A 26,080-nucleotide genomic window follows, 5' to 3' on the forward strand; every position below is an offset into this window, starting at 1 on the left:
ATGGCTCCCCAGACTATGACCCCAAGAGTAACACTACTGTGCGTCTCCAAAACACTGGAAGAATGGGATCTTTCCCCATGTTGCCGCCAAAGTCGCCGACGATGGTAATCTGGGTAGTGCAGACCCACGATTCATCGCTGAACACAGTGCGATGCTATACATCAGCAGTCTATGTTTCCCGGCGACGGCCCCCACCAAAGGTAGCCGTTTTTGTCGTAGTGTCAACTTCAGCCTACACTTAGAACGGTATTTTCCTAGTCCGGCTTCTTCTAGCATGTGACCAATTGGGCGGGATGATACAGAATGTCTCAGCGAGTCCATTACATGTTCTCTGCTAGCAGGTGCAGATGCAATGATGTTACAGTGTGCTTGGTACATAATAGGACGATCCATCCACAAACGTTGAGGTATTTTATAGTGGTGGGTCAACAGAAACTTTGCACCTCATGAACAATCTTTCACCCAGATGTATGTATGCCCGCTCTACCTCGTTGATACATTACGGTCGCAGTTTTTGTAGTTCATCGCTTTCGTTATCCTACCATGTAGTGTCACAGAGCCGTGTTTTTGGACTTCTTCACCTTATTGTTGTGCGTGTGAGCTAAATGAGAGCTTTAATCTGACCAAGGTACAAGATGACGTAAACAATTTAGCGTCAACTCTTTCGTATTCGACGCCCAATATTATCCTTTTACAGTTTCGATTACAATAACAGTTGAACAGATCTATCTATCTTCGTAGCTCAATGACAAATTACAACATTCACAGGGTCTCTCAAACTTTTTGCGTCAAACTGAAATATGTGATAATGGGCCAACAACAGATTATATTGAGACAGGAAACCAATGGTCGGAAATGCATATTCATTGTGCTATGGACATGCGTAGCAAACATAGCATAACAACAGCGTAGCTCATAATAACTGTTCAGAGTAACAACTGCCAGTCTCAATGCATGCATGGCAACGGCGCATGAAGTTCTACCGCACTCTTTGAAAGATCCCTGGTGTCTGTCGTACCAAGAAACAGGCAACTTGGACCCTAGCAAGCAGTTCTTCATCATTTTCTATGGAAGTTTCGTACACCAATGTCTTGACGTAATCCCAGAGGATGAAATGCAGAAGTGTGAGATCCGGCGATCGCGGTGGCCATGGGATAGAACATCTCCTTCCAGTCCAACGATGGAAGTTCTGGTGCTCGCAACATTAACATCGAATCGTGTAGAAGCCATTCCGTTTCGCGGACAAAAAGGGGTACAGTCTCCAGGAACTGTGGCAACGCATCTCGCAGGAAAACCAGGTAACGCGGACCAGTCAAATGGGGAGGCAGCAAATGAGGTCCTATTAGGTGATTTTGGTTAATTCTGTTCCAGTGTACGGCAGACACCCGACATCTTTGCGAGAGTGCGCCAGAACTGCACGTGCTGGTGCAGTACGTCCACTGAGACTGTCAGTCGTCGGTTTGAACAATCACTATGAGCTGCGTTCTTACGTGTTATACACTGTGTATATCCGTGCACAATAAATGTCCATTTCCGACCATTGGCTCCCTGTCTCAATATAACTGGTTGTGAGCCCACTACCACCAGTTCCAATTTGAGCCAAAAGGTTGAAATACCCTGCACATGGCTTGCTTTGACATCTGCTATCAAGTTCATTCAGTCCATGAGTGACATTTTTGAGTAACCAACTTTCAACTCTTTTTAATCGGTTACATTCTAACACGTCCTCCTTTGCTCCTTGGCCTCCAAGACACAATCAAGCCGCGACGCCCAAAGAACAATCGTTCACCCGCACATTCATAAAACGAGAACGCGCACAGCGGGATATCCCACATTTAACAGCTACGTAAGACGACGTTCTCAAATTGGAAGAACATATTTCGTCAGCCTAAGAGGACAAAAGTGTAACATGTTATCCCATAGGACCACATATTACCCTACAGTGTAGAGATGACGTCCACCGGAACCCTAACGAGGACTATGCCTACTGTCACGTTCCCCTGCAGTTCAGCATCGGATTACGCACGTACGAATGCCCCACAAATCTGGATACTGCACGATTCGACCAGTCGGCCAAATGAGGCCCCTTTCAAATTCTGATAATGCTGATAACGCTGCCACACACCAGTATGCGGTTTCTCTGTGTCCTCCACAGCGATCACACAACATCTCACGCAGTTCTCGTTCCATAATATAACCCACGAGTCCTAGAAACTGCATTAAATACAAACATGAGTAATGGTTCAAAATGGTTCAAATGGCTCTGAGCACTATGGGACTTAACATCTGTGGTCATCAGTCCCCTAGAACTTAGAACTACTTAAACCTAACTAACCCAAGGACATCACACACATCCATGCCCGAGGCAGGATTCGAACCTGCGACCGTAGCAGCCGCGCGGCTCCGGACCGAGCGCCCAGAACCGCTAGACCACCGCGGCCGGCAAACATGAGTAATGATCTCTGGTGGCCGTTCTACCTGGCACACACATCTACAACTCTAATAATTTACATACCCGCCGATGGCGTGTACATGCACCAACTTCCACTGACATCCGACCATACCTTCTGGGTGCTTCACTTTTAATGTCAGGAAAAGTGTTTCGTTTTATTTTCAAAAACCATTCTTGCTTCAACATCTCAGTCACTACAAGAAGTAACAGGACTAAACATGCAACAAAATTACGTGCCTTCCTACATGGTATAATTTCCCGAAGCAATGGGCGTTTAACGCCCTACGCGACTCTACTTGTTGTATACGCTTTGCTGGAAAACTTATTATAAAATTACAGATATTTAATAAACAGTACAGTAGCGGCAGGAAATTTTCATGTAAGTAGAGTTATCAGTAAAGCTCTGTACGTGACCCGTTTGAAAAATTTAGGTTTATGTAATTTTAGGGTGGGAAACTTAGGATTTGTACAGTGCACTGAAGTGACAAATGTCGTGGGATAGCGATATGCACTTATACATATAGCGGTTGTGTCACATATGCAAGGTATACAAGGCCAGTGCATTGGCGGAGCTGTCATTTGTACTCAGGTGAGTCATGTGAAAAGGCTTACGACGTGATTATGGACTCACGACGGGAATTAACAGATTCTGAATGCGGAATGATAGGTGGAGCTAGAGGCATGGGACATTCCATTACGGAATATTCTGGGATTCACAGCATCAAGAATGTGCCAAAAATACCAAATTTCAGGCATTATCCCTCACCACGGACAACGAAGTTGCCAACGGCATTCACTTAACGACCAAGAGCAGCGTCGACTGCGTAGAGTTGTCAGTGATAACAGACAAGCAACACTGCGTGAAATAACTGCAGAGAAGAATGTGGGATGTACGACGAACGTATAGGTTAATACAGTGCGGTGAAATCTGGCGATAACGGGCTATGGCAGCAGGCGGCAACTTGAGTGTCTTGACCAACAGCACAACATAACCAGCAGCGCCTCGCCTGGGCACGTGACCTTGTCGATTGGACCCTAGACAACTGCAAAGCCATGGCCTCATCAGATGAGTCCCAATTTCAGTTGGCAAGAGCTGTTGGCAGGGTTCGAATGTGGCACAGATCCCACAAAGCCGTGCATACGAGTTCTCAAAAATTTATCGTGCAAGCTCATAGTGGCTCCATAATGGTTTGGCCTTTGTTTACACGGAACGGATTGGGTCTTCCGGTCCAATTGAACCGATCACTGACTAAAAATGGTTATGTTCGGCTAGTTGGAGACCGTTTGCAGCCATTCATGAACTCCATGTTCCCAAACAACGATGGAATTTTTATGGATAACCATAACATATGGATAACAGGTTCACAATTGTTCGTGATTTGTTTGAAGAATATGGGGAACAATTCGAGAGAATGATTTGGCCACCCAGATCGCCCAACACGAATTCCATCGAACATTTATGGGACATAATCGAGAGGTCAGTTCGTGCACAAAATCCTGCACCGGCAATACTTTCGCAATTATGAATGGCCACAGTGCCAGCATGGTTCAGTATTTCTGCACGGGACTCCCAAAGAATTGTTAAGTCCATGCCACACCGAGTTGTTGCACTACGCCAGATAAAAGGATGTCCGTCAAGATATTAGGAGGTACCTCTTGGCTTTTGTCACATCAGTGTCTAATACTGGTGATATATGTGCTTATTAGGAAAGTTGTAACATGATTAATGACTGTTACTAAAGAAACTACGGAGATAGAAGTTTTTTCATACAGACAGAGAATTTTTTAAAAATATACTCTTCTATTTTTCATAGTTGGCGACTTATGATAGGGCAGTACATAGATACCGTTAAGCGTTACTAGAATCAACTCAATGTCCTTTGGTGAAATAAGAACACCTGTATAAGGAACTGACAAATGATGTAGGAAACCTACAAAACTGGGCCTTGCACTGGCTCGGTTAACCAGCCTATACAGATATCAACACAGCCGTGTTCTCTTAGACGTACATCCACAGCGGGATGCGGCTGAGTTCTTTAGAGAAGGTTTGTGAGTGGAATACGATGAGAAGTTTTTCCCGCATGAAGTGTGTTATACCACATGTGGTAGGAAGCGCGCCCAACCTCAGGTGACTGACTTCTCGTTAGACAGTGCTTCATCTTCGAGAATGCGTAGAGAAGCAGTTTTAGTAAAGAAATGTGTGGCTGAATTGTTAGACATTTCATACCTGCACTTTGCGATTGTTCGAAATTTACAGATCAGTAGAGAGTCTATGTTGCAGCCTTGACTTTAAACATAATGAGCTCAAGTGCCCGTGAATTGGTTTCGGTTTACTTTCAAAATTACAATACTTCATGACATGAGGGTTCCTTTTGTGCTTGTTCAACAATGCGTCTTCCCTGACAGTTGAAGTATAACCTACCCGCCCAAATAACATAAGCGAACAACTAAAGATACAAAGAAAGATCATTTTGACTAGATATAAACAATCGTCGCTCAAGAATGCTATTCAAAAGATAAATTATTGTCTAAGCATGAAAGTGTCCTTGAAAGGAACGAAATATTTTCAGTCTTTTAACGCTACTTAAAAACTAAATTAGTGTCTCTGAAAGAAAATGTTCTAGTAGGAAATGAAATATTTTCATACTCTTAATACGAGGGTCACTCCAAAAGAAATGCACACTATTTTTTTAAAATCCATCTTTTATTCTACACGTTTCAAAATGTTTTATAGTGTGTAGATACATCCTTTAGGAGCAATATTTTCATTTCTGCATATACTTTCCATCCCTCTCAACTGCCTTACGCCATCTTGGAACCAGCGCCTGTATACCCGCACGGTTCAATTCTGGACCAACCTGTTGGAGCCACTGTTTGGCAGCGAGCACAAGGGAGTCATCATCTTCAAACCTTGTTCCACGAAGAGAGTCTTTCAGTTTCCCAAAGAGATGATAGTCAGATGGAGCCAGGTCAGGACTATAAGCCGGGTGTTTCAGCGTTGTCCATCCGAGTTTTGTGATCGCTTCCATGGTTTTTTGACTGGCATGTGGCCGTGCATTGTCGTGCGACAGCAAAACATCCTGCTTTTGCCGATGTAGTCGAACACGGCTCAGTCGAGCCTGAAGGTTCTTCAGTGTCGTCACATATGCATCAGAATTTATGGTGGTTCCACTTGGCATGATGTCCACAAGCAAGACTCCTTCGGAATCGAAAAACACCGTAGCCGCAACTTTTCCAGCAGAAGGTGTGGTTTTGAATTTTTTTTTCTTGGGTGAATTTGCATGATGCCGCTCCATTGATTGCCTTTTCGTCTCTGGTGAAAAATGATGTAGCCATGTTTCATCACCTGTCACAATTCTTCCAAGAAATTCATCTCCACCATTCTCGTACTGTTCCAAAAGTTCGCTGCATACCGTTTTTCTTGTTTCTTTGTGAGCCACTGTCAACATCCTGGGAACCCACCTGGCACAAACCTTTTTGAACGCCAACACTTTCAGTATTCTGCAAACACTTCCTTCCCCTATCCAACGTAGCGTGACAATTCATTCAATGTGATGCATCTGTCAGCAGTCACCAATTCGTTAACTCTCTGTACATTGCCCGGAGTGTGTGCAGTACGAGGCCTGCCGCTGCGAGGACAATCCTCAATATTGCCGTGCCCGCTTTCATCACGTTACCTGCTTGCCCACCGACTAACTGTACTGCGATCGACAGCAGCATCTCCATACACCTTTTTCAACCTCTTGTGGATGTTTCCCACTGTCTCGTTTTCACAGCACAGGAATTCAATGACAGTACGTTGCTTCTGACGAACGTCAAGTGTAGCAGCCATCTTGAAGCCATGCTGTGACGGCGCCACTCACGGGAACAGGTTGAACTAAGTTTGAAAACAAGCAGGAAGGATGTATCTACACACTGTAAAACTTTCACACATGCAGAATGAAAACTGTATTTTTACAAAAATAGTGTGCATTTCTTTTGGAGTGACCCTCGTACTAATATTATAACTTCTTTTACAGTTATAGGTATTTGTGATGCTACTGAACTGTATTTTCCGTGCTTTCGATGTGTTTATGTATGTTGGATCGTATTTCAAATACAAATTATGTTTACATTGACATAGTGCAGTTACTAATTATTGAGAGGTACGTACTAACATATATAAATCTGACCAATAATACTTTACATGGGAACCTATATTCTATGAAGAGTGCTGTAAACTTAAAAATTTGTTGATCTCCCAGTTTTCATTCCAATTTCATGGGATAGTAAAGGGGCAGGCGGCGCCACAAGCCCAATTTCTAACAATGAGTATCAGACTAATGAAGGTGGTGTAGATGAAACTGCTGTGCAGTGGAATGCAGTGTCTAGCAGGGAACAGACGGTCTATCATAGCCGGCCGGGAAGGCCTTGCGGTTCTAGGCGCTTCAGTCTGGAGCCGCGTGATCGCTACGGTCGCAGGTTCGAATCCTGCCTCGGGCATGGATGTGTGTGATGTCCTTAGGTTAGTTAGGTTTTAGTTCTAAGGTCTAGGGAACTGATGACCTCAGCAGTTAAGACCCATAGTGCTCAGAGCCATTTGAACCATTTTTTGAACGGTTTATTATAAGTATTGATTGTGGATCTGTGGTTTGATTGAGTGGAGTGTCAAGCAGTAAGGGCTCAGACTACCATAGGTACTGGACATGGGTCTGCAATGTAGAATAATGTAATGTAGCAGTGAGGGTCTAGACTTCCAAAGGTTCTGGATGTGAACCTGCTGTGCACAGGTGTGTAGTGGATAAAAATGAGTGGTCGGACTTTTAACACCAATGGATGTTAACGTGCTATGCAGGGGACTTTAATAGCTAGCAGGGAGAGGTCTAGTTCTCAAGAGGCCAGGAATGTGAACATGCTGTGATGTTCAGTTTAGTAGCTGGGAGCGAGCAGTCAGGCGTGAATGTGGTATATGAAGAGAATGAAACAGATATCAGTGAGGATCAGATGTAACAAAGTTACTGATTGTCGTCCTGCCATGCAGTGGAGTGGAGTGCCTAGCAGTGAGGTGTCAGGCATACGGAGGTAGTGTACATGGTCCAGTCATGTAGTGGTATGTGGAGGTTAACAGCGAGAGAGTAGAGTTCCAGTGGTAACAGTTGTGAACTACTGGTATAGGGGAGTCTAGTGGCTACCAGTGAGTTGTCACGTTTTTAATGGCATTGCCTGTCTGCCTGCTGTGCAGAAGAACGTAGTGAGAGAACGCGAGGAGCTGGACTTACGGAGACCGACGATGCGTGGGTTTTGGCCTTCGGGCGGCGCTGCATGCACCGCAGCACCTTGGAATGCAGCAGCATGTTCATGATGCGCAACCGCTGACCCTCGTCATACACCGCGTCGAATTCTTCCAGCAGCAGCTGCCGCCTCGCCCACGCCTCCTGCACACTCTTTGACTCCGCCTCTTCCTCTTCTAGCACCTTTTCCTCCAAACTCCCCTCAGGAGACACGATCTCTTCCTGATAACACAGTACATTACTCGTAAATTACTACTGAATCATAAAGAGGGTGTCTTTACGCTTAAGCGAAAATTACATATATGGATGAGGATCATAAACCGAATATTTTCGGATGTTCTTTTTTTTTAGCTTCAGTCCAAAGACTGCTTTGATGCGGCTCTCCATGCTACTCTAACCTGTGCAATCCTGTTCATCTCTGAATGTTTACTGCAACATGAATTTAGCCTGCTTACAGTACTCTTCTCTTGGTATCCCTTTGCAATTTTGATCTTCCCTCCACCCACCACCCCACTACATACCCTTCCCATACTACACTACTGGCCATTAAAATTGCTACACCACGAAGATGACGTGCTACAGACGCGAAATTTAACCGACAGGAAGAAGATGCTGTGATATGCAAATGATTAGCTTTTCAGAGCATTCACACAAGGTTGGCGCCGTTGGCGACACCTACAACGTGCAGACATGAGGAAAGTTTCCAACCGATTTCTCATACACAAACGTTGGTTCAAATGGCTCTGAGCACTATGGGACTTCACAGGTATGGTCATCAGTCCCCTAGAACTTAGAACTACTTAAACCTAATTAACCTAAGGACATCACACAACACCCAGTCATCACGAGGCAGAGAAAATCCCTGACCCCGACGGGAATAGAACCCGGGAACCCGGGCGCGGGAAGCGAGAACGCTACCGCACGACCACGAGCTGCGGACGTGAAACGTTGTTGTGATGCCTCGTGTAAGGAGGAGAAATGCATGCCATCACGTTTCCGACTTTGATAAAGGTCGGATTGTAGCCTATCGCGATTTCGGTTTATCGTATCGCGACACTGCTGCTCGCGTTGGTCGAGATCCAATGACTGTTAGCAGAGTATGGAATCGGTGGGTTCAGGAGGGTAATACGTAACGCAACGCCTACGATGGTGTACTCATCGACGAACCTGGGTGCACGAATGGCAAAACGTCATTTTTTCGGATGAATCCAGGTTCTGTTTACAGCATCATGATAGTCGCATCCGTGTTTGGTGACTTCGCGGTGAACGCACGTTGGAAGCGTGTATTCGTCATCGCTACACTGGCGTATCACCCGCCATGATGGTATGGGGTGCCATTGGTTACACGTCTCGGTCACCTCTTGTTCGCATTGACGGCACTTTGAACAGTGGACGTTACATTTCAGATGTGTTACGACCCGAGGCTCTATCCTTCATTCGATCCCTACGAAGCCCTACGTTTCAGCAGGATAATGCACGATCGCATGTTGCAGGTCCTGTACGGGCCTTTCTGGATACAGAAAATGTTCGACTGCTATCCTGGTCAGCACATTCTCCAGATCTCTCACGAATTGAAAGCGTCTGGTCGATGGTGGCCAAGCAACTGGCTCGTCACAATACGCCAGTCACTACTCTTGACGATCTGTGGTATCGTGTTGAAGCTGAATGGGCAGCTGTACCTGTACACGCCATCCAAGCTCTGTTTGACTCAATGCCCAGGGGTATCAAGGCCGTTATTACGGTCAGAGGTGATTGTTCTGGGAACTGATTTCTCAGGATCCATGCACCCAAATTGCATGAAAATGTAAACACATGTCAGTTCTAGTATAATATATTTGTTCAATAGATACCCGTTTATCATCTGCATTTCTTCTTGGTGTAGCAATTTTAATGTCCAGTAGTGTAATTCGCCGATTCCCTCGTTTACCAAAGGTGACTTACAAAACGATCAACTCTTGTATCAAATTGTTACCATTTTTATTCAATTTGTTATCGTTTTGACGCAATTTGTTACTGTTTTGATGCAATTTGTTATAATTTTTTGGCAATTTGTTACAGTTTTGGAGCAGTTTGTCGCAATGTAGTGCAGTGGTTACAGTTTCTGGGGGCAGTTTATTACAATTTTGCTTTACATATAAATCTATGAGGTTAAATGTCATGTAGTCTCGGTTGTGTCGTGCATGAATTGTTCCAGTTCCTCACCATTTTCGTGATTAATGTAAATTACTTAAAGTCTAAACTCATTCAAAGTATTTCAGACTAGCCTTCATAAAATCAGACTCTCCACAAACTTGAATAAATCTATGTACAACAATTGTCAGAAATATTTCAGTTTTACTACAGTTGAACATGTTTCAATGTCCTACAAACTTGCAGGTTAGAAGAATATCCCCCAAGCGTACATGTGCAATTGTTTCATGTCACATCTGTTGACAGTTTATATTGTAATCAATAAAACAGCTCCTGCACAAGCAACATTTTAGCTGTCTGTGGTATATGATTAAAATTGTTTTGCAGTGCTTCGAGAGGCACTAAAGTTGAAGTAGTTAACAATTCGTGTGATCTGAATGTATGTGGAGTGTTATTGGACATTAGCTCTTCACCCGCAATTCAAGGGAATTATATAAACATATAATGATACCTCTGAAAACCTGAAAAGACTCATCATTTGGGATTTAGTGAAAATCATAACAGAAAACACTTGAATTGTGTGAACATATGATGTCACATACCTCTAAAAACTTGGAAAGACTCGTCATTGGGAGTTCAGTGTAAGTCATAACAGCAGACCCTTGATATCGGCACCATTCAGAACCTTGGTCGGCAAAAGACTTACTGCACAAACAGTCTCACTGAAGGAATCACAGCTGCATTCCTTGGAAATTATTTAGAAATCCCATGTAAACATCGTACAGTACTACTGAAGTTATAGGAATTTCTACTGCAGACCAAAGCAGCTAAGACCGGTGTTTGTTAGAAGTGTCTGTGGAACTCTTAGTTTCCTAGTTGTGGTCCTCTGTCATATCTGATATACTTGCAAGTATCTTGTGTATAAACCAAGTCGTTCAGCTTTATACCTGTAGCTACACTGAATTAATGACATGAACTGGTGAGAGTCTGTCAGTGCTATATGCATATTCCTCTTCCAACTTGCTTGGCAGTTATTTTGTGTGTGTGTGTGTGTGTGTGCGTGCGTGTGCGTGTGTGTGTGTGTGTGTGTGTGTGTGAGAGAGAGAGAGAGAGAGAGAGAGAGAGAGAGAAAAGTTATCTATTGCTCTCTTCTTGTTTGGAAAGACAGTGTAATATCAGGAGCATACAGTTAGGTTTGTACCACAAACGCTGATGCCTTGCATTAATCTATTTCCATCAAACAATTTTCTTTCACAACATTTGTCAGACAGATTTGTACTGATGACGGTCATTGTCTAGTAAGTAAACTGTGAAAAGCTAGCGCCTTGCCACAAGCATTGGTTAAAACCAAAAGATGGTTTGAAATACGCATACACTGCGAACAGTATCATACATGAGATGTAACGCTTATGGGTACAAGACTTTCATTTTGTTTCCGTCAAGTTACAGACTGTGATTTTAGAAATACTAAATGACAGAAATTATGAACAGCACATCTCCATCCCAATGTTTCCACTGTCCTAAGAAAGGCAATACCACAGATCTGCTCTCATGACGTCTTTCTGTAAAGTATCTATGCTCATCTTAGTTATGATGACATTGAGATCCATGACTCACACACATCCATCTGATGTTCAACCTCGAAATCAGTAACATTACAATTCCACTGGAAATGTTAGGACATCCTATGTACAATGTAAAACACACTTTATCTGAGGAATTGCTTAAAAAATACTATGCCAGCTTGAATACTAGATCGCTTTCTGTTTATAGGAACATTGACTCAGGTCTAACCTAGCACTGAAACCAATGAATAAGTGAAATTATCGTATTATTCCAAGATCCTCTAATGTGTGATTCACTTGAACACTGATGGTTCTCTTCAGTTGTAGCACTGAGGTTTCACCCTTCACCATCAAAATATGTGGAACTCTACATAGAAAAAGACGTTGATAGGCTTAAGTATGTCAGGTGCCGGAAATAGATTTCCTACATTGGAATATTATTAGTGTCGTATTTCTGATGGTTATGAGACAGGAAACAGCTCCCACAAACCTTATAGAGGTGTAACTTTAGTACATTTCTGTTCCCACATTCCTCACAACTGAAAATGTGAATCATTGTGCTATCTGTGACAACTGTGTGTTCTGTAATCTTTCACATTAATGTTTTACGAAAAGAGTGTTGACAAGCCCAGGCACGCTGTAGCCCTCTTCCTATCAGTGTGTGGTCATAATGGATTTGTTAGTTCATGCATCACAATATCACACTTCTCAATTCTAAAATTGATATACACTCCTGGAAATTGAAATAAGAACACCGTGAATTCATTGTCCCAGGAAGGGGAAACTTTATTGACACATTCCTGGGGTCAGATACATCACATGATCACACTGACAGAACCACAGGCACATAGACACAGGCAACAGAGCATGCACAATGTCGCCACTAGTACAGTGTATATCCACCTTTCGCAGCAATGCAGGCTGCTATTCTCCCATGGACACGATCGTAGAGATGCTGGATGTAGTCCTGTGGAACGGCTTGCCATGCCATTTCCACCTGGCGCCTCAGTTGGACCAGCGTTCGTGCTGGACGTGCAGACCGCGTGAGACGACGCTTCATCCAGTCCCAAACTTGCTCAATGGGGGACAGATCCGGAGATCTTGCTGGGCAGGGTAGTTGACTTACACCTTCTAGAGCACATTGGGTGGCACGGGATACATGCGGACGTGCATTGTCCTGTTGGAACAGCAAGTTCCCTTGCCGGTCTAGGAATGGTAGAACGATGGGTTCGATGACGGTTTGGATGTACCGTGCACTATTCAGTGTCCCCTCGACGATCACCAGTGGTGTACGGCCAGTGTAGGAGATCGCTCCCCACACCATGATGCCGCGTGTTGGCCCTGTGTGCCTCGGTCGTATGCAGTCCTGATTGTGGCGCTCACCTGCACGGGGCCAAACACGCATACGACCATCATTGGCACCAAGGCAGAAGCGACTCTCATCGCTGAAGACGACACGTCTCCATTCGTCCCTCCATTCACGCCTGTCGCGACACCACTGGAGGCGGGCTGCACGATGTTGGGGCGTGAGCGGAAGACGGCCTAACGGTGTGCGGGACCGTAGCCCAGCTTCTTGGAGACGGTTGCGAATGGTCCTCGCCGATACCCCAGGAGCAACAGTGTCCCTAATTTGCTGGGAAGTGGCGGTGCGGTCCCCTACGGCACTGCGTAGGATCCTACGGTCTTGGCGTGCATCCGTGCGTCGCTGCGGTCCGGTCCCAGGTCGACGGGCACGTGCACCTTCCGCCGACCACTGGCGACAACATCGATGTACTGTGGAGACCTCACGCCCCACGTGTTGAGCAATTCGGCGGTACGTCCACCCGGCCTCCCGCATGCCCACTATACGCCCTCGCTTAAAGTCCGTCAACTGCACATACGGTTCACGTCCACGCTGTCGCGGCATGCTACCAGTGTTAAAGACTGCGATGGAGCTCCGTATGCCACGGCAAACTGGCTGACACTGACGGCGGCGGTGCACAAATGCTGCGCAGCTAGCGCCATTCGACGGCCAACACCGCGGTTCCTGGTGTGTCCGCTGTGCCGTGCGTGTGATCATTGCTTGTACAGCCCTCTCGCAGTGTCCGGAGCAAGTATGGTGGGTCTGACACACCGGTGTCAATGTGTTCTTTTTTCCATTTCCAGGAGTGTATATATCGTCATAAGAAACAGTCTGTGTAAGAGCCTGTTGGACTGCACTGCATGCCTCAACACCTCAATGAAGATACCTCACTATTACAGTGCTGGGTGAACGCTGGAGGAGACAGGGACGAGGAGCTTGGGCTGCAGTCGCTGCAGCTGAGGAAATGCAGCTCACAGCAAAATACGATACTGTACAGTTCTAAAATACTAAATCATGTAACTGGCTATGCCCATATGGAACCTTACGAGACTGACAATAGTTGAGGATGTGGCATCAGTCTTTCCAAACCCATATAGTGCAGGTAAAAGCTGGACTACTTCATAGGGCCATCTTGGAGGGTGTAGGTAGCAGGAGTGTTCAGTGGTCAATTCTGAGTACAGCTCTGCTGTGGTAGTACATTGGGTTCATACTAGAATCTGCTTGAGCACGCTAATGGGTCACTGTACATGTTGCTATCCTGCTGACATCTCTCGACACATAGTGTGGTATAGTGGCTGTTTTCTATCAGACTCAGCCATCCAGAGGTACCCAATGCACACTGTCACCTCAAAGGTGACTGTGGCATTGGGGGCAGTAGAGGCATATGTGGATTCCCAAAGGATAATTCCAGTGTGGTATTTGTTTAACTAATAAAGATATAAGTGCATACCTCTCCTAGTCGCCGGCCGAAGTGTCCGAGCGGTTCTAGGCGCTACAGTCTGGAACCGCGCGACCGCTACGGTCGCAGGTTCGAATCTTGCCTCGGGCATGGCTGTGTCTGATGTCCTTAGGTTTAAGTAGTTCTAAGTTCTAGGGGACTGATGACCTCAGAAGTTAAGTCCCATAGTGCTCAGAGCCATTTGAACCTCTCCCAGTCCTGTGCTACCTCTTACAATAGTGACCATTCATGAGATATACAATTTTAAAGAAAAGTCAGCTCTTTCATTCTAAACTCAGGTTGACCATTATGTAAACTCTGATGTCAGAGGGTTAAGGAGTAATTTTTTAAACATAGCACAAGTAGACTTAAACTTAGGGCTAGTTAACTGTATCATAATAATAAAACCAATGACTGTTCAATTTTCCTGCAATTTAAACTTAGGATGGTTCAATATTCACAGGCTGCCAATTTAAATCGCCATCCTGAATTCTGATGTCATAAAGGCTTGCCCAGCAAGCCAAGTTCACCATCTTGAATCTCCGTTTTGGACTGTGATGTCATATAGGTTGACCCTATATCCTAGGTCAGCCATACATAGCCATCTTGGATTCTGACAGCATACAAACTTTTCCTGAATTTTACACTGAAAGAATAATGAACGATTTTGGATTTCCCACCAGGTTATACTCCACCTCCACTGTGATGTCAAAGGGGTGGGGGAGAATCCTTGTAGCGTAATGGGATCATCTTGAATTTACCACCAGTTTTGAGTATCCTGACATTTTTGAATTTACTGCAATTTTATCCATAGAGCTATTGCCTTATGCCAGAGAGGTGGAGTAAATTTGGCTCTGTAGCATAGTGGCAACGATGATATCATAAGGGGAGGGGGAACCTGGCAACAATGGAGGATGGTCCAGAACTGTTGCAGACACACTACTCTCAGTGTCTGTTGAAACAGAAGGTAGGTCATCTTCTGAACTAGCCTTTGTTCTCGTGTATGCACTGCTTGTTGGACAGTTCTCTCACCTGAGCAAAAAGCCGTGTGTCGTCTGACTGTGCCTCACAGATAGTCTAGTGTTATATGAAGATGGTATCAGTTCTTTCGGACATGTCTGAAGGAACAGATACCATTGGTGACCATGCAGCTCTCTTAGAATGAAATGATAATTAAATCAAGGCACTAAGCTGTCGAGAGGCGTTGATGTACATCAATGGGGACAGTTGAAAATGTGTGCCCCGACCGGGACTCGAACCCGGGATCTCCTGCTTACATGGCAGACACTGTATCCATCTGCGCTACCGACGGGACAGATGATAGTGCGACTGCAGGGATTTATCCATTGCACGCTCCCTGTGAGATCCACATTCCCAACTTAATGCCCACACGCTACATTCGTAGTGCCACTGCCCACTACACTCATTACTCGCCGCAGACAATCTTACCGCGTTCCGTAAGAGTTCAGGCAATACGTGCGCATCCAGCACAGAAGAAGAAGGTCAATGGCCGGTTAGCCTGAACTATGTAAAGATGGTATCTGTTCTTTCAGACATGTTAAGGCTAACCGGCCATCGACCTTCTTCTTCTGTGCTGGATGCACACGCATTGTCCGAACTCTTGCAGGACTCGGTAAGATTGTCTGCCGCAAGTAATGAGTGTAGTGGGTAGGGGGCACTACAAATGGGGGCACTACAAATGTAGTGTGTGGACATGAAGTTGGGAATGTGGGTCTCACAGGCAGCGTTCAGGGGGGAAATCCCTGCAGTCGCACTATCCTCTGTGCCCTTGTTGGATCAGATGGATAGAGTGTCTGCCATGTAAGCAGGAGATCCCGTGTTCGAGTCCCGGTCGGGGCACACATTTTCAACTGCCCCCGTTGATGCATATCAACGCCTGTCGACAGCTTAGGGTCTTGATTTAATTATTATTTCAGGCTAGTGTTAAGTTGACCTACACTTAATGACACAAAGGATGTACGGAGTGGATGAATTAAGCAACCGCAGATTATTATCTGTCAGTTCCAGGCAATTTTCTTCCCACTGATACATAACCATACACTGAGAATACCACATGCAAGAAGACAGAAAATTAAACTATGGTGGTTCTTGGCTATCATTTCCACTAATTAATTTGCCTAAATTCCCATGTGCCCTGATACTCTGTAGAATGGTCCTTCTTTACATTTACATGTTCTACATTTCTCCTTCATCACAAGCAGACGTTGGGCGTCGCGCTAGACAGAACTTGAGAAATAGCGTGAGCGGTCGTTTGACGCCGCTGAGGTAGGAGGACAAAAGAAGGAAGAAGAGAATCGTTGACCTGTTAAGTACAATGCACTGAAAATGTCTACAGACGTATGATGATGCACTTGAGATATGATTGACAGAATTTCTGATGTTGAGCGGTGCTTAGTGGAAAAAATTCTATGAGGGTAAATGAGGTTTTAGGTTCTCAGTACAATGTCTTGTCTAATGTGATGTACGTCAGGGTCTTACAAGGGAAATTCGTGAATGTGTCATTAGTGAATTCAATGGGACAGCTGATTACAAAAAAAACAATGGGGGATCACCAAAGTCACTGTCACCAACGCAGAATTGGGAATGCGTAATGTGTATGTTTAACAACTTCCCTTTCAAAGCCAGAAATGGGGACATACGTACGATTTTAGCAGCTTACAGAGTAATGTGCGAAATCACCCACAAGAAATGGCAAAAGAAAAATATTTCAATGTGGTTAATGGGTGCGAGTCGTGCTGATGTTATTATTAGTTGCGCACATACCCGATATGCGAGTGGTGAACAAGTCAATTTGGCTCAAAATCGGTTACAAAGCACGTCAGATGCACAGACTGTAGCAGGTAAAGCTACTCCAATATCACAGACCTCAAGTCACGAAAATGATGGCCACTCTCGTTTTAAGCAGGGACATAGGATAAACACAAAGTTATTCGAGACGTATAGGCATGTGGACGTAAGTCCACTTATGCCTTCAAGTACAGACAAAGATTCATCGGGTTTATCAACTTGTACTACCTATTACTTACATAAAGTTCAAAATCGTACAACAGCTGACGGTCAATATACATCTCGCAATTACACTGAAACTCCCGCGACAACCAATGATTGAAAAATACTCAAATAAGAATTGGGACAAAACATTTGTGCCACATGATCAGCATCTGTTTTTGCAACAATATCGTCATCTGGAAATGTATTAAAAAAAACACTGAGTGGATCAGAGGAAACACACGTTTTGTCCAGAAAGAAGTGTTTTTCACTACTGATTAACTTCTGTTGTTTTATTTATAAACAAAATTTTACATTAATAATGATGTATTTTTATTGCACTTCTGAAATCCAAATACATTAATTACTTTCCCAAAATAATATCATTAAATTGACATCCTTCTTATTGGGTTCAAGTTCGCAGCCCTTTCTCATAGCTTTGCACGGCCTTCTCTACCTTTTCATTCGACACAGATTCAATTTCTTGAGGAATGATAATTTTGAGGTTGTCTATTGAGTGGGGCTTTTTCACACGTACAATTGATTTCTTCAGACTGATCCACAGAAAGAAGTCAGAAACCGATACATTGGGACAGCATCCAGGTCAAGAAACATCGCCGAAACACGAAATGACATTTCCAGTAAACAGTTGCCGAAACGATTCCATGGATGCTCTCGCCGTGTGAGCTGTGTCACTATCCTATTAGAACCACATTTATGTCACGTTTATGTGACTTTCCAGTTGACGACGCAAGAAACTGTTTACCTTTTGCACGTAGCGCACTAACGCCATATAGAGTAACTACAGTTCCTCGCCTTCAAAAAAGTAAAGACCAGCGATCCCTATCCTGGAGACACTGCACATCACTATTACTTTTGAGCTGTGGAGAGGTTTCTGGTAATGTTCACATTGGATCTGATGCCCTGTGGCGACAGTTGTATACATTAACGTGCCCATCAAAATGGAAATGGGTTATGTCTCTCATCATTATTAGAGTGTCTACGGCTCCCGTAAAAGTGCTGTCCATTAAGCCGTAAAATTTTTTGGGTGGAACTAAATTCCTTTGATTTATCTACTGCATGATTCTTATTTTCCATGGCTGAAATTTGAGATCGTTATGTAACATGGGATGAGGCGAATCGCGAGACATAACCAGCGTTACAGCCTGTCGCCCAGAAGATTGTTTCGGACTAGCAAGAACCACCACTCTCACTCAGTCTATGTTTTCCGGCGTTACAGCTGAATGGGGAAGACCAGGTGTTTCCATTTTTTTTTCTTTTTTCTATCACAGATACAGTACTTCCAAATGCCTCAAACTAACAGAACGCTGTTTCAATCTCGGACTGCACATCAACGTTCGACGTTAAAATTTTGACGTGAAAGACGTTGAACCGTGAATCTCTATCTATAAAAAATTACATCTGTAAAAAAAACTGCTCGACAACGAACACGCGATGCTCTACGTTTCAACGCTTCATACTAACTGAATTTGCGTTGTCGACGCCGTCCCCCATACGTCGCCCAAGGTCAGTACCCCCATACTCCACTGAAAAAAATGGTTCAAATGGCTCTGAGCACTATGGGACTTAACTTATAAGGTCATCAGTCCCCTAGAACTTAGAACTACTTAAACCTAACTAACCTAAGGACATCACACACATCCATGCCCGAGGCAGGATTCGAACCTGCGACCGTAGCGGCCGCGCGGTTCCAGAATGTAGCGCCTTTAACCGCTTGGCCACCACGGCCGGCCATACTCCACTGAATACTAGCAGCTTAAAGAACATATGTTTCCTTCGTTCCATCTTACATATGGTTCAAATGGCTCTGAGCACTATGGGACTCAACTGCTGAGGTCATTAGTCCCCTAGAACTTAGAACTAGTTAAACCTAACTAACCTAAGGACATCACAAACATCCATGCCCGAGGCAGGATACGAACCTGCGACCGTAGCGGTCTTGCGGTTCCAGACTGCAGCGCCTTTAACCGCACGGCCACTTCGGCCGGCTCATCTTACATAATGCCTCTCATACAATAGATGTCACAAGTATTTTGCAACAAGACTTGAAATTATTTCCTCTCGAAAGCATGAGGCTTACATGCACTTGGATAGCGGGGCACCTAACCCATTACATCATCAAACGTGAGAATTCAGATGCACGAGATTTCTTCAAATACTAACGAGAATAATATTGGCGTCTTTACAAGCTTCATGAAAGTCCAAATTTCGTTTCTTTCACTATTATTTAAATGTAGTATTGTAAAGGTAGACACTAATGATGTATAAGTATTACACACAAGACGTATTAGAGGTAGGGATGGCGGATATCACTGAAACAATCGGTTTACGGATATACAGTTTTTTTTACGCCAGTTTAACATAAATGTTAAAACTGCTCAAAATACTGTAACTAGTTTCTGTAATTACCGATTTTTGGTATTCTGTTCCTATTATTTCCTGTAATAAACGGAGAAATCGAACAAAGAAAAATTGTAAGTGGTTGAAGACTAGAAAGAATTGACCAGTATTCTCGTATTGATTCTCGTATTACTTGAAACTCGGCTCAAAAATCATGCTGTAATCAGGGATCATATCAGTATTTGGGCACTACGAATAGTCAGTGCTAAAGGGTGAAAACTGAGGTTGAAGGAGTCTATTTTTCCCGTTAATTTGTCCGTTTTCAAGGGTTACAAGCAGATAAAGATGTAGACAAAGGCTACAGATCAGCTACTTTTTATTTTTCATTATGAATAAATAGTTAAGTTTTAAATTTATTATTGTTATAATTTCCTTCCTCTTTCATTATTTCATAGAAATGGTAGACAAATATTTATTCTTTTACAGCAAATGATGCGTCGTAATTCACTGTTACGTCACTTCGTTGAAATATTCCCAGACTAGGATTGGTGCCATTCTGCAGCACAACGATGTCCGGCCATGACAGCGAGAAACTACCATATAGACCAGGTGGGGGCAACTACAGAAAATGTTTCAAAATAACTCAAATTTTGAGTATAAAAATTACTTCTCTTTTAATAAAAGTTTATTTAAAAACGAAAAATTTTAGCATCGTTGCTATGGCCAATTAACATTTCGTTTTTTTGCCCGGATATTTAGTAAACAATAAAAAAATCATGCTATAACTGAGACCAAACAAATACCGAAAAACCGTTTACTCAGGACCAAAATACCAGTAACAGTTTTAACCGGTCGATTTTCCTCATACCTAATTAAGAGGTCGACAGAGCAACACAACTTCAGATAAAGGACTACGAGGTTCAAGACTACGCAAGGTCTAATTACAACAAAGGTTAATAGCACACATCATATACCATATAAGTAAGGCCGGCCGGGGTGGCCGAGCGGTTCTCGGCGCTACAGTCTGGAACCGCGCGACCGCTACGGTCGCAGGTTCGAATCCTGCCTCGGGCATGGATGTGTGTGATGTCCTTAGGTTAGTTAGGTTTAAGTAGTTCTAAGTTCTAGGGGACTGATGACCTCAGAAGTTAAGTCCCATAGTGCTCAGAGCCATTTGAACCATATAAGCAAGCATCGCCTTTAAATAGCACGAGCCGAAAAATTTAAACAAAATAACTTACTTACAAAACAAGTTCTAGCTGCAATCTACGTCTGGTTAAGACTGGTTCAAATGGCTCTGAGCACTATGGGACTTAACATCTGAGGTCATCAGTCCCCTAGAACTTAGAACTACTTAAACCTAACTAACCTAAGGACATCGCACACATCCATGCCCGAGGCAGGATTCGAACCTGCGACCGTAGCGGTCGCGCGGTTCCAGACTGTAGAGCCTAGAACCGCTCGGCCACTACGGCCGGCTCTGGTTAAGAAATAATTGATTTTATTTCATGGTCTTAATTTTAACGTTCTTCTTTTCTTTATTATTTCGAACAGTGCCTATCCTTATTTTGACCGAAAAACGAAGACGACCTTCGACACAACAGGAATGCATAGAAAGTGTCTGAATAGTACAGTGTCAGCAGATGGATATAAAGGTCAATCCCTGGTCAGTCCCAGAACTTTTATCCACCTCTGGCAACATTTGTCAAGATGAAAAAAGGCGAGTGCGTTCTGATTTGGTGTGCATTATAACCTCTACGTCTCCCTATAACTGACACGGTAAGCCCGCTTAAAGGTCAAAAGAAGGCAACGGCATACCAAATCCTACAGGATCGTGCCTCATAATGCACTGAGGTATGCAAACCAACTTTGGCGTCAATGACAGCTTTACTGTATATACTCCGCAAGCCACAAGAGAGATGTGGGTCCTGGACATACTGGACATACGAGGGTAATCCCAAAAGTAAGGTCTCCTATTTTTCTTTAAGTACATAGACCTGTTTATTTCTACAATGGTTTACATCAGTTTGCAGCTTCAACATTTAGCTATTTTTCGACATAATCTCCATTTCTGTCGATAAATTTTTGTAGACGCTGTGGCAGTTTTTGTGTGTCCATGTCATACCAGCTCGCCGCCATGCTGTTCAGAAAGTTATGAACCTCTTCTTTCGCCTCGTCGTCGGAGCTGAATCGCTTTCCGGCCAAATGTTCTTTTAACTTAGGGAACAGGCGATAGTCACTGGGCGCCAAGTCAGGACTATAGTGTGGGTGGTGATTACGTTCCACTAAACTGTTGCAGGAGAGCAACGGTTTGCCGAGCGATCTGTGGGCGAGCGTTGTCATGGAGAATGTTTACGCCCTTGCTCAACATTCCTCTTCTCCACTTCTGAATTGTCCATTTGAGTTTGTTCAGAGTCTCACAGTACCTGTCAGCGGTAATTGTTGTCCCAGTGGGCACGAAGTCGACCAACAATACCCCTTTCCGATCCCAAAAAACGTTTGTCATGACTTTACCGGCAACCTGTGTTTATTTCCATTTCCGCGGCTTTGGCGAAGAAGGATGCCGCCGCTGGTGTGATTGTTTCCTTGTTCTCAGGTGTAAAGTGGTATGCCCAGGTTTCGTCACGTGTTACAATTGAGTCCAGAAAGTTGTCCTGTTCGGCTGCAAGGCGATGAAGAAATGCGAGGGAAGCATCAACTCGTTGCCGCATGTGGTCCTCAGTCAGCATGCGTGGCACCCATCTTGTGCACACCTTCCGGTAATTCAATGTTTCTGTTAAAATTTTGTGAGCGGTGCTTCGGGAAACCTCAGGAACCAACGTGCAGAGATCATCCAGGGACAAAGCGCCTCAGCGTGGCGTGCGCATGTTTACACACAGCGCGTGAAGCACTCTTCATAACAATGTGACCAACTGCCACACTAAACAGAGTTCTGTACTTATAAAAAAAAATAGGAGACCTTACTTTTTGGATTACCCTCGTATTTGTCTGCTGGCTACACACATTCTATAGATTCAACGGCATACACCATTCCTAGCAGGCTGGATATTCGCAACAGAGCATATATATATATATATATATATATATATATATATATATATATATATATATACACTCCTGGAAATTGAAATAAGAACACCGTGAATTCATTGTCCCAGGAAGGGGAAACTTTATTGACACATTCCTGGGGTCAGATACATCACATGATCACACTGACAGAACCACAGGCACATAGACACAGGCAACAGAGCATGCACAATTTCGGCACTAGTACAGTGTATATCCACCTTTCGCAGCAATGCAGGCTGCTATTCTCCCATGGAGACGATCGTAGAGATGCTGGATGTAGTCCTGTGGAACGGCTTGCCATGCCATTTCCATCTGGCGCCTCAGTTGGACCAGCGTTCGTGCTGGACGTGCAGACCGCGTGAGACGACGCTTCATCCAGTCCCAAACATGCTCAATGGGGGACAGATCCGGAGATCTTGCTGGCCAGGGTAGTTGACTTACACCTTCTAGAGCACGTTGGGTGGCACGGGATACATGCGGACGTGCATTGTCCTGTTGGAACAGCAAGTTCCCTTGCCGGTCTAGGAATGGTAGAACGATGGGTTCGATGGCGGTTTGGATGTACCGTGCACTATTCAGTGTCCCCTCGACGATCACCAGTGGTGTACGGCCAGTGTAGGAGATCGCTCCCCACACCATGATGCCGGGTGTTGGCCCTGTGTGCCTCGGTCGTATGCAGTCCTGATTGTGGCGCTCACCTGCACGGCGCCAAACACGCATACGACCATCATTGGCACCAAGGCAGAAGCGACTCTCATCGCTGAAGACGACACGTCTCCATTCGTCCCTCCATTCACGCCTGTCGCGACACAACTGGAGGCGGGCTGCACGATGTTGGGGCGTGAGCGGAAGACGGCCTAACGGTGTGCGGGACCGTAGCCCAGCTTCATGGAGACGGTTGCGAATGGTCCTCGCCGATACCCCAGGAGCAACAGTGTCCCTAATTTGCTGGGAAGTGGCGGTGCGGTCCCCTATGGCACTGCGTAGGATCCTACGGTCTTGGCGTGCATCCGTGCGTCGCTGCGGTCCGGTCCCAGGTCGACGGGCACGTGAACCTTCCGCCGACCACTGGCGACAACATCGATGTACTGTGGAGACCTCATGCCCCACGTGTTGAGCAATTCGGCGGTACGTCAACCCGGCCTCCCGCATGCCCACTATACGCCCTCGCTTAAAGTCCGTCAACTGCACATACGGTTCACGTCCACGCTGTCGCGGCATGCTACCAGTGTTAAAGACTGCGATGGAGCTCCGTATGCCACGGCAAACTGGCTGAAACTGACGGCGGCGGTGCACAAATGCTGCGCAGCTAGTGCCATTCGACGGCCAACACCGCGGTTCCTGGTGTGTCCGCTGTGCCGTGCGTGTGATCATTGCTTGTACAGCCCTCTCGCAGTGTCCGGAGCAAGTATGGTGGGTCTGAGACACCGGTGTCAATGTGTTCTTTTTTCCATTTCCAGGAGTGTATATATATATCCAGGGTGATCAAAAAGTCAGTATAAATTTGAAAACTGAATAAATCACTGAATAATGTAGATAGAGAGGTACAAATTGACACACATGCTTGGAATGACATAGGGTTTTATTAGAACCAAAAAAATACCCAAGTTCAAAAAATGTCCGACATATGGCGCTTCATCTGATCAGAATAGCAATAATTAGCATAACAAAGTAAGACAACGCAAAGATGATGTTCTTTACAGGAAATGCTCAATATGTCCACCATCATTCCTCAACAATAGCTGTAGTCGAGGAATAATGTTGTGAACAGCACTATAAAGCATGTCCGGAGTTATGGTGAGGCATTGGCGTCGGATGTTGTCTTTCAGCATCCCTAGAGATGTCGGTCGATCACGATACACTTGCGACTTCAGGTAACCCCAAAGCCAATAATCGCACGGACTGAGGTCTGGGGACCTGGGAGGCCAAGCATGACGAAAGTGGCGGCTGAGCACACGATCATCACCAAACGACGCGCGCAAGAGATCTTTCACGCGTCTAGCAATATGGGGTGGTTCTAATAAAACCCCATGTCATTCCAAGCACGTGTGTCTATTTTTACCTCTCTATCTACATTATTCCGTGGTTTATTTAGTTTTCAAATTTATACTGACTTTTTGATCACCCAGCACATATGTCGCTGGATAATTACAACACGAACCCATTTCTCAGTCCCAACCGTTCGTGTACCACTAACCTCAGTTTCTTCCTCTTCTAACTCCTCCATTGATCGAGGTGCCAAAAGATCTTCTGTGGAATCCACCTTCTTCATTTCAAATTCGATTTTCCCTGCCAACAAAGACCATACGTTTTAGTTCGTTATTGTACGTCATCCACAATGTGCAAAAGAACAAGAAACGAAAATCACAGTATCAAAAAAAAAAATGTAAAAAATTCTGCAGTTATTGGCTTGATCGAAATTGATTATTACTGAAAAGCAATGTGTAAAGGAAAACTGTCTAAAACTTTTGGCGAATACGTACTAAAAGAGCTTAAATTGGAGATTACACATTGCAGATTATCAAAATGGTTCAAATGGCTCTGAGCACTATGGGACTCAACATCTTAGGTCATAAGTCCCCTAGAACTTAGAACTACTTAAAGCTAACTAAGCTAAGGACATCACACACACCCATGCCCGAGGCAGGATTCGAACCTGCGACCGTAGCAGTCCCGTGGTTCCGGACTGCAGCGCCAGAACCGCTAGACCACCGCGGCCGACTTTACAGATTATCTTACATGCTTAATATCAGAAACATTTGCTCTCTGAGTATTTGACTCTTAATACTTTCCACTCATTGTTTATTAATCCCATTCCGTATGTTATGACAAGCTTTGGAAATTCTACTTTTACAACAGTTTTTTTCACTGCAAAGGAACTAACTATGCTATGGGGACTATACAGGCTGTCCCAAAGTCCAAGGTAAAATTTATTGAGACAGTATAGCATCCTACATAGTGGAATTTTGAAACAAGGAGCCAATGACGAAAACGGTATACTTGAGGCGGTATGAAGTGTTGAATGGATAATTCGTGTGATGCATTTTGCCGAAGGGTGCTTGTCTCACAAAAAAGAAACAACTGCCACAGTGATTTTGGGACGGTGCCTTGAAAAACAGGAGACAAAAGTCTGTGATGTATCTACGGTGGGACCATTATATGTAACAATAACTTGCAGAAACGCTTTTTAATATCTGGCGTAGTAGGATGTAATTCCCGCAAGTTGTGGTCCACTGCTCGTGGTCTAGTGGCTGGTTAGTGTTGCTGCCTCTACAGCGTAAAGTCCAGGAACCGATTTCCGTCCTGGTCAGGATTTTCTTCACTCGGGAGCTGGGTGTTTCTGTTGTCCTAATTATTTCATCTAATCTTCACCGGTGAGAAATTCGCTGAAGTGGCGTCGAATAGAAAGACTTGCACCAGGCAGCCATCCCAGAGGTGTCGCCT

The 26,080-nt window shown here is 44.5% G+C and overlaps 1 protein-coding gene across 1 annotated transcript in view; it reads right to left on the reverse strand.

Annotated features, from left to right (window-relative positions):
• The window catches only part of LOC126101420 (coiled-coil domain-containing protein 96-like), a 188,040-nt gene that overhangs the window by 81,746 nt on the left and 80,214 nt on the right, over nucleotides 1–26,080 (reverse strand). The window contains exons 4-5 of the mRNA XM_049912081.1: nucleotides 24,834–24,925; nucleotides 7,711–7,944 (exon numbers count right to left, since the gene is read on the reverse strand). Coding sequence (XP_049768038.1) covers nucleotides 7,711–7,944; nucleotides 24,834–24,925 — 326 coding nt within the window. The remainder of the gene's footprint in view (nucleotides 1–7,710; nucleotides 7,945–24,833; nucleotides 24,926–26,080) is intronic.

Source organism: Schistocerca cancellata, chromosome 9, assembly GCF_023864275.1.
Source record: "Schistocerca cancellata isolate TAMUIC-IGC-003103 chromosome 9, iqSchCanc2.1, whole genome shotgun sequence".
NCBI classification, from domain to species: domain Eukaryota; kingdom Metazoa; phylum Arthropoda; class Insecta; order Orthoptera; family Acrididae; genus Schistocerca; species Schistocerca cancellata.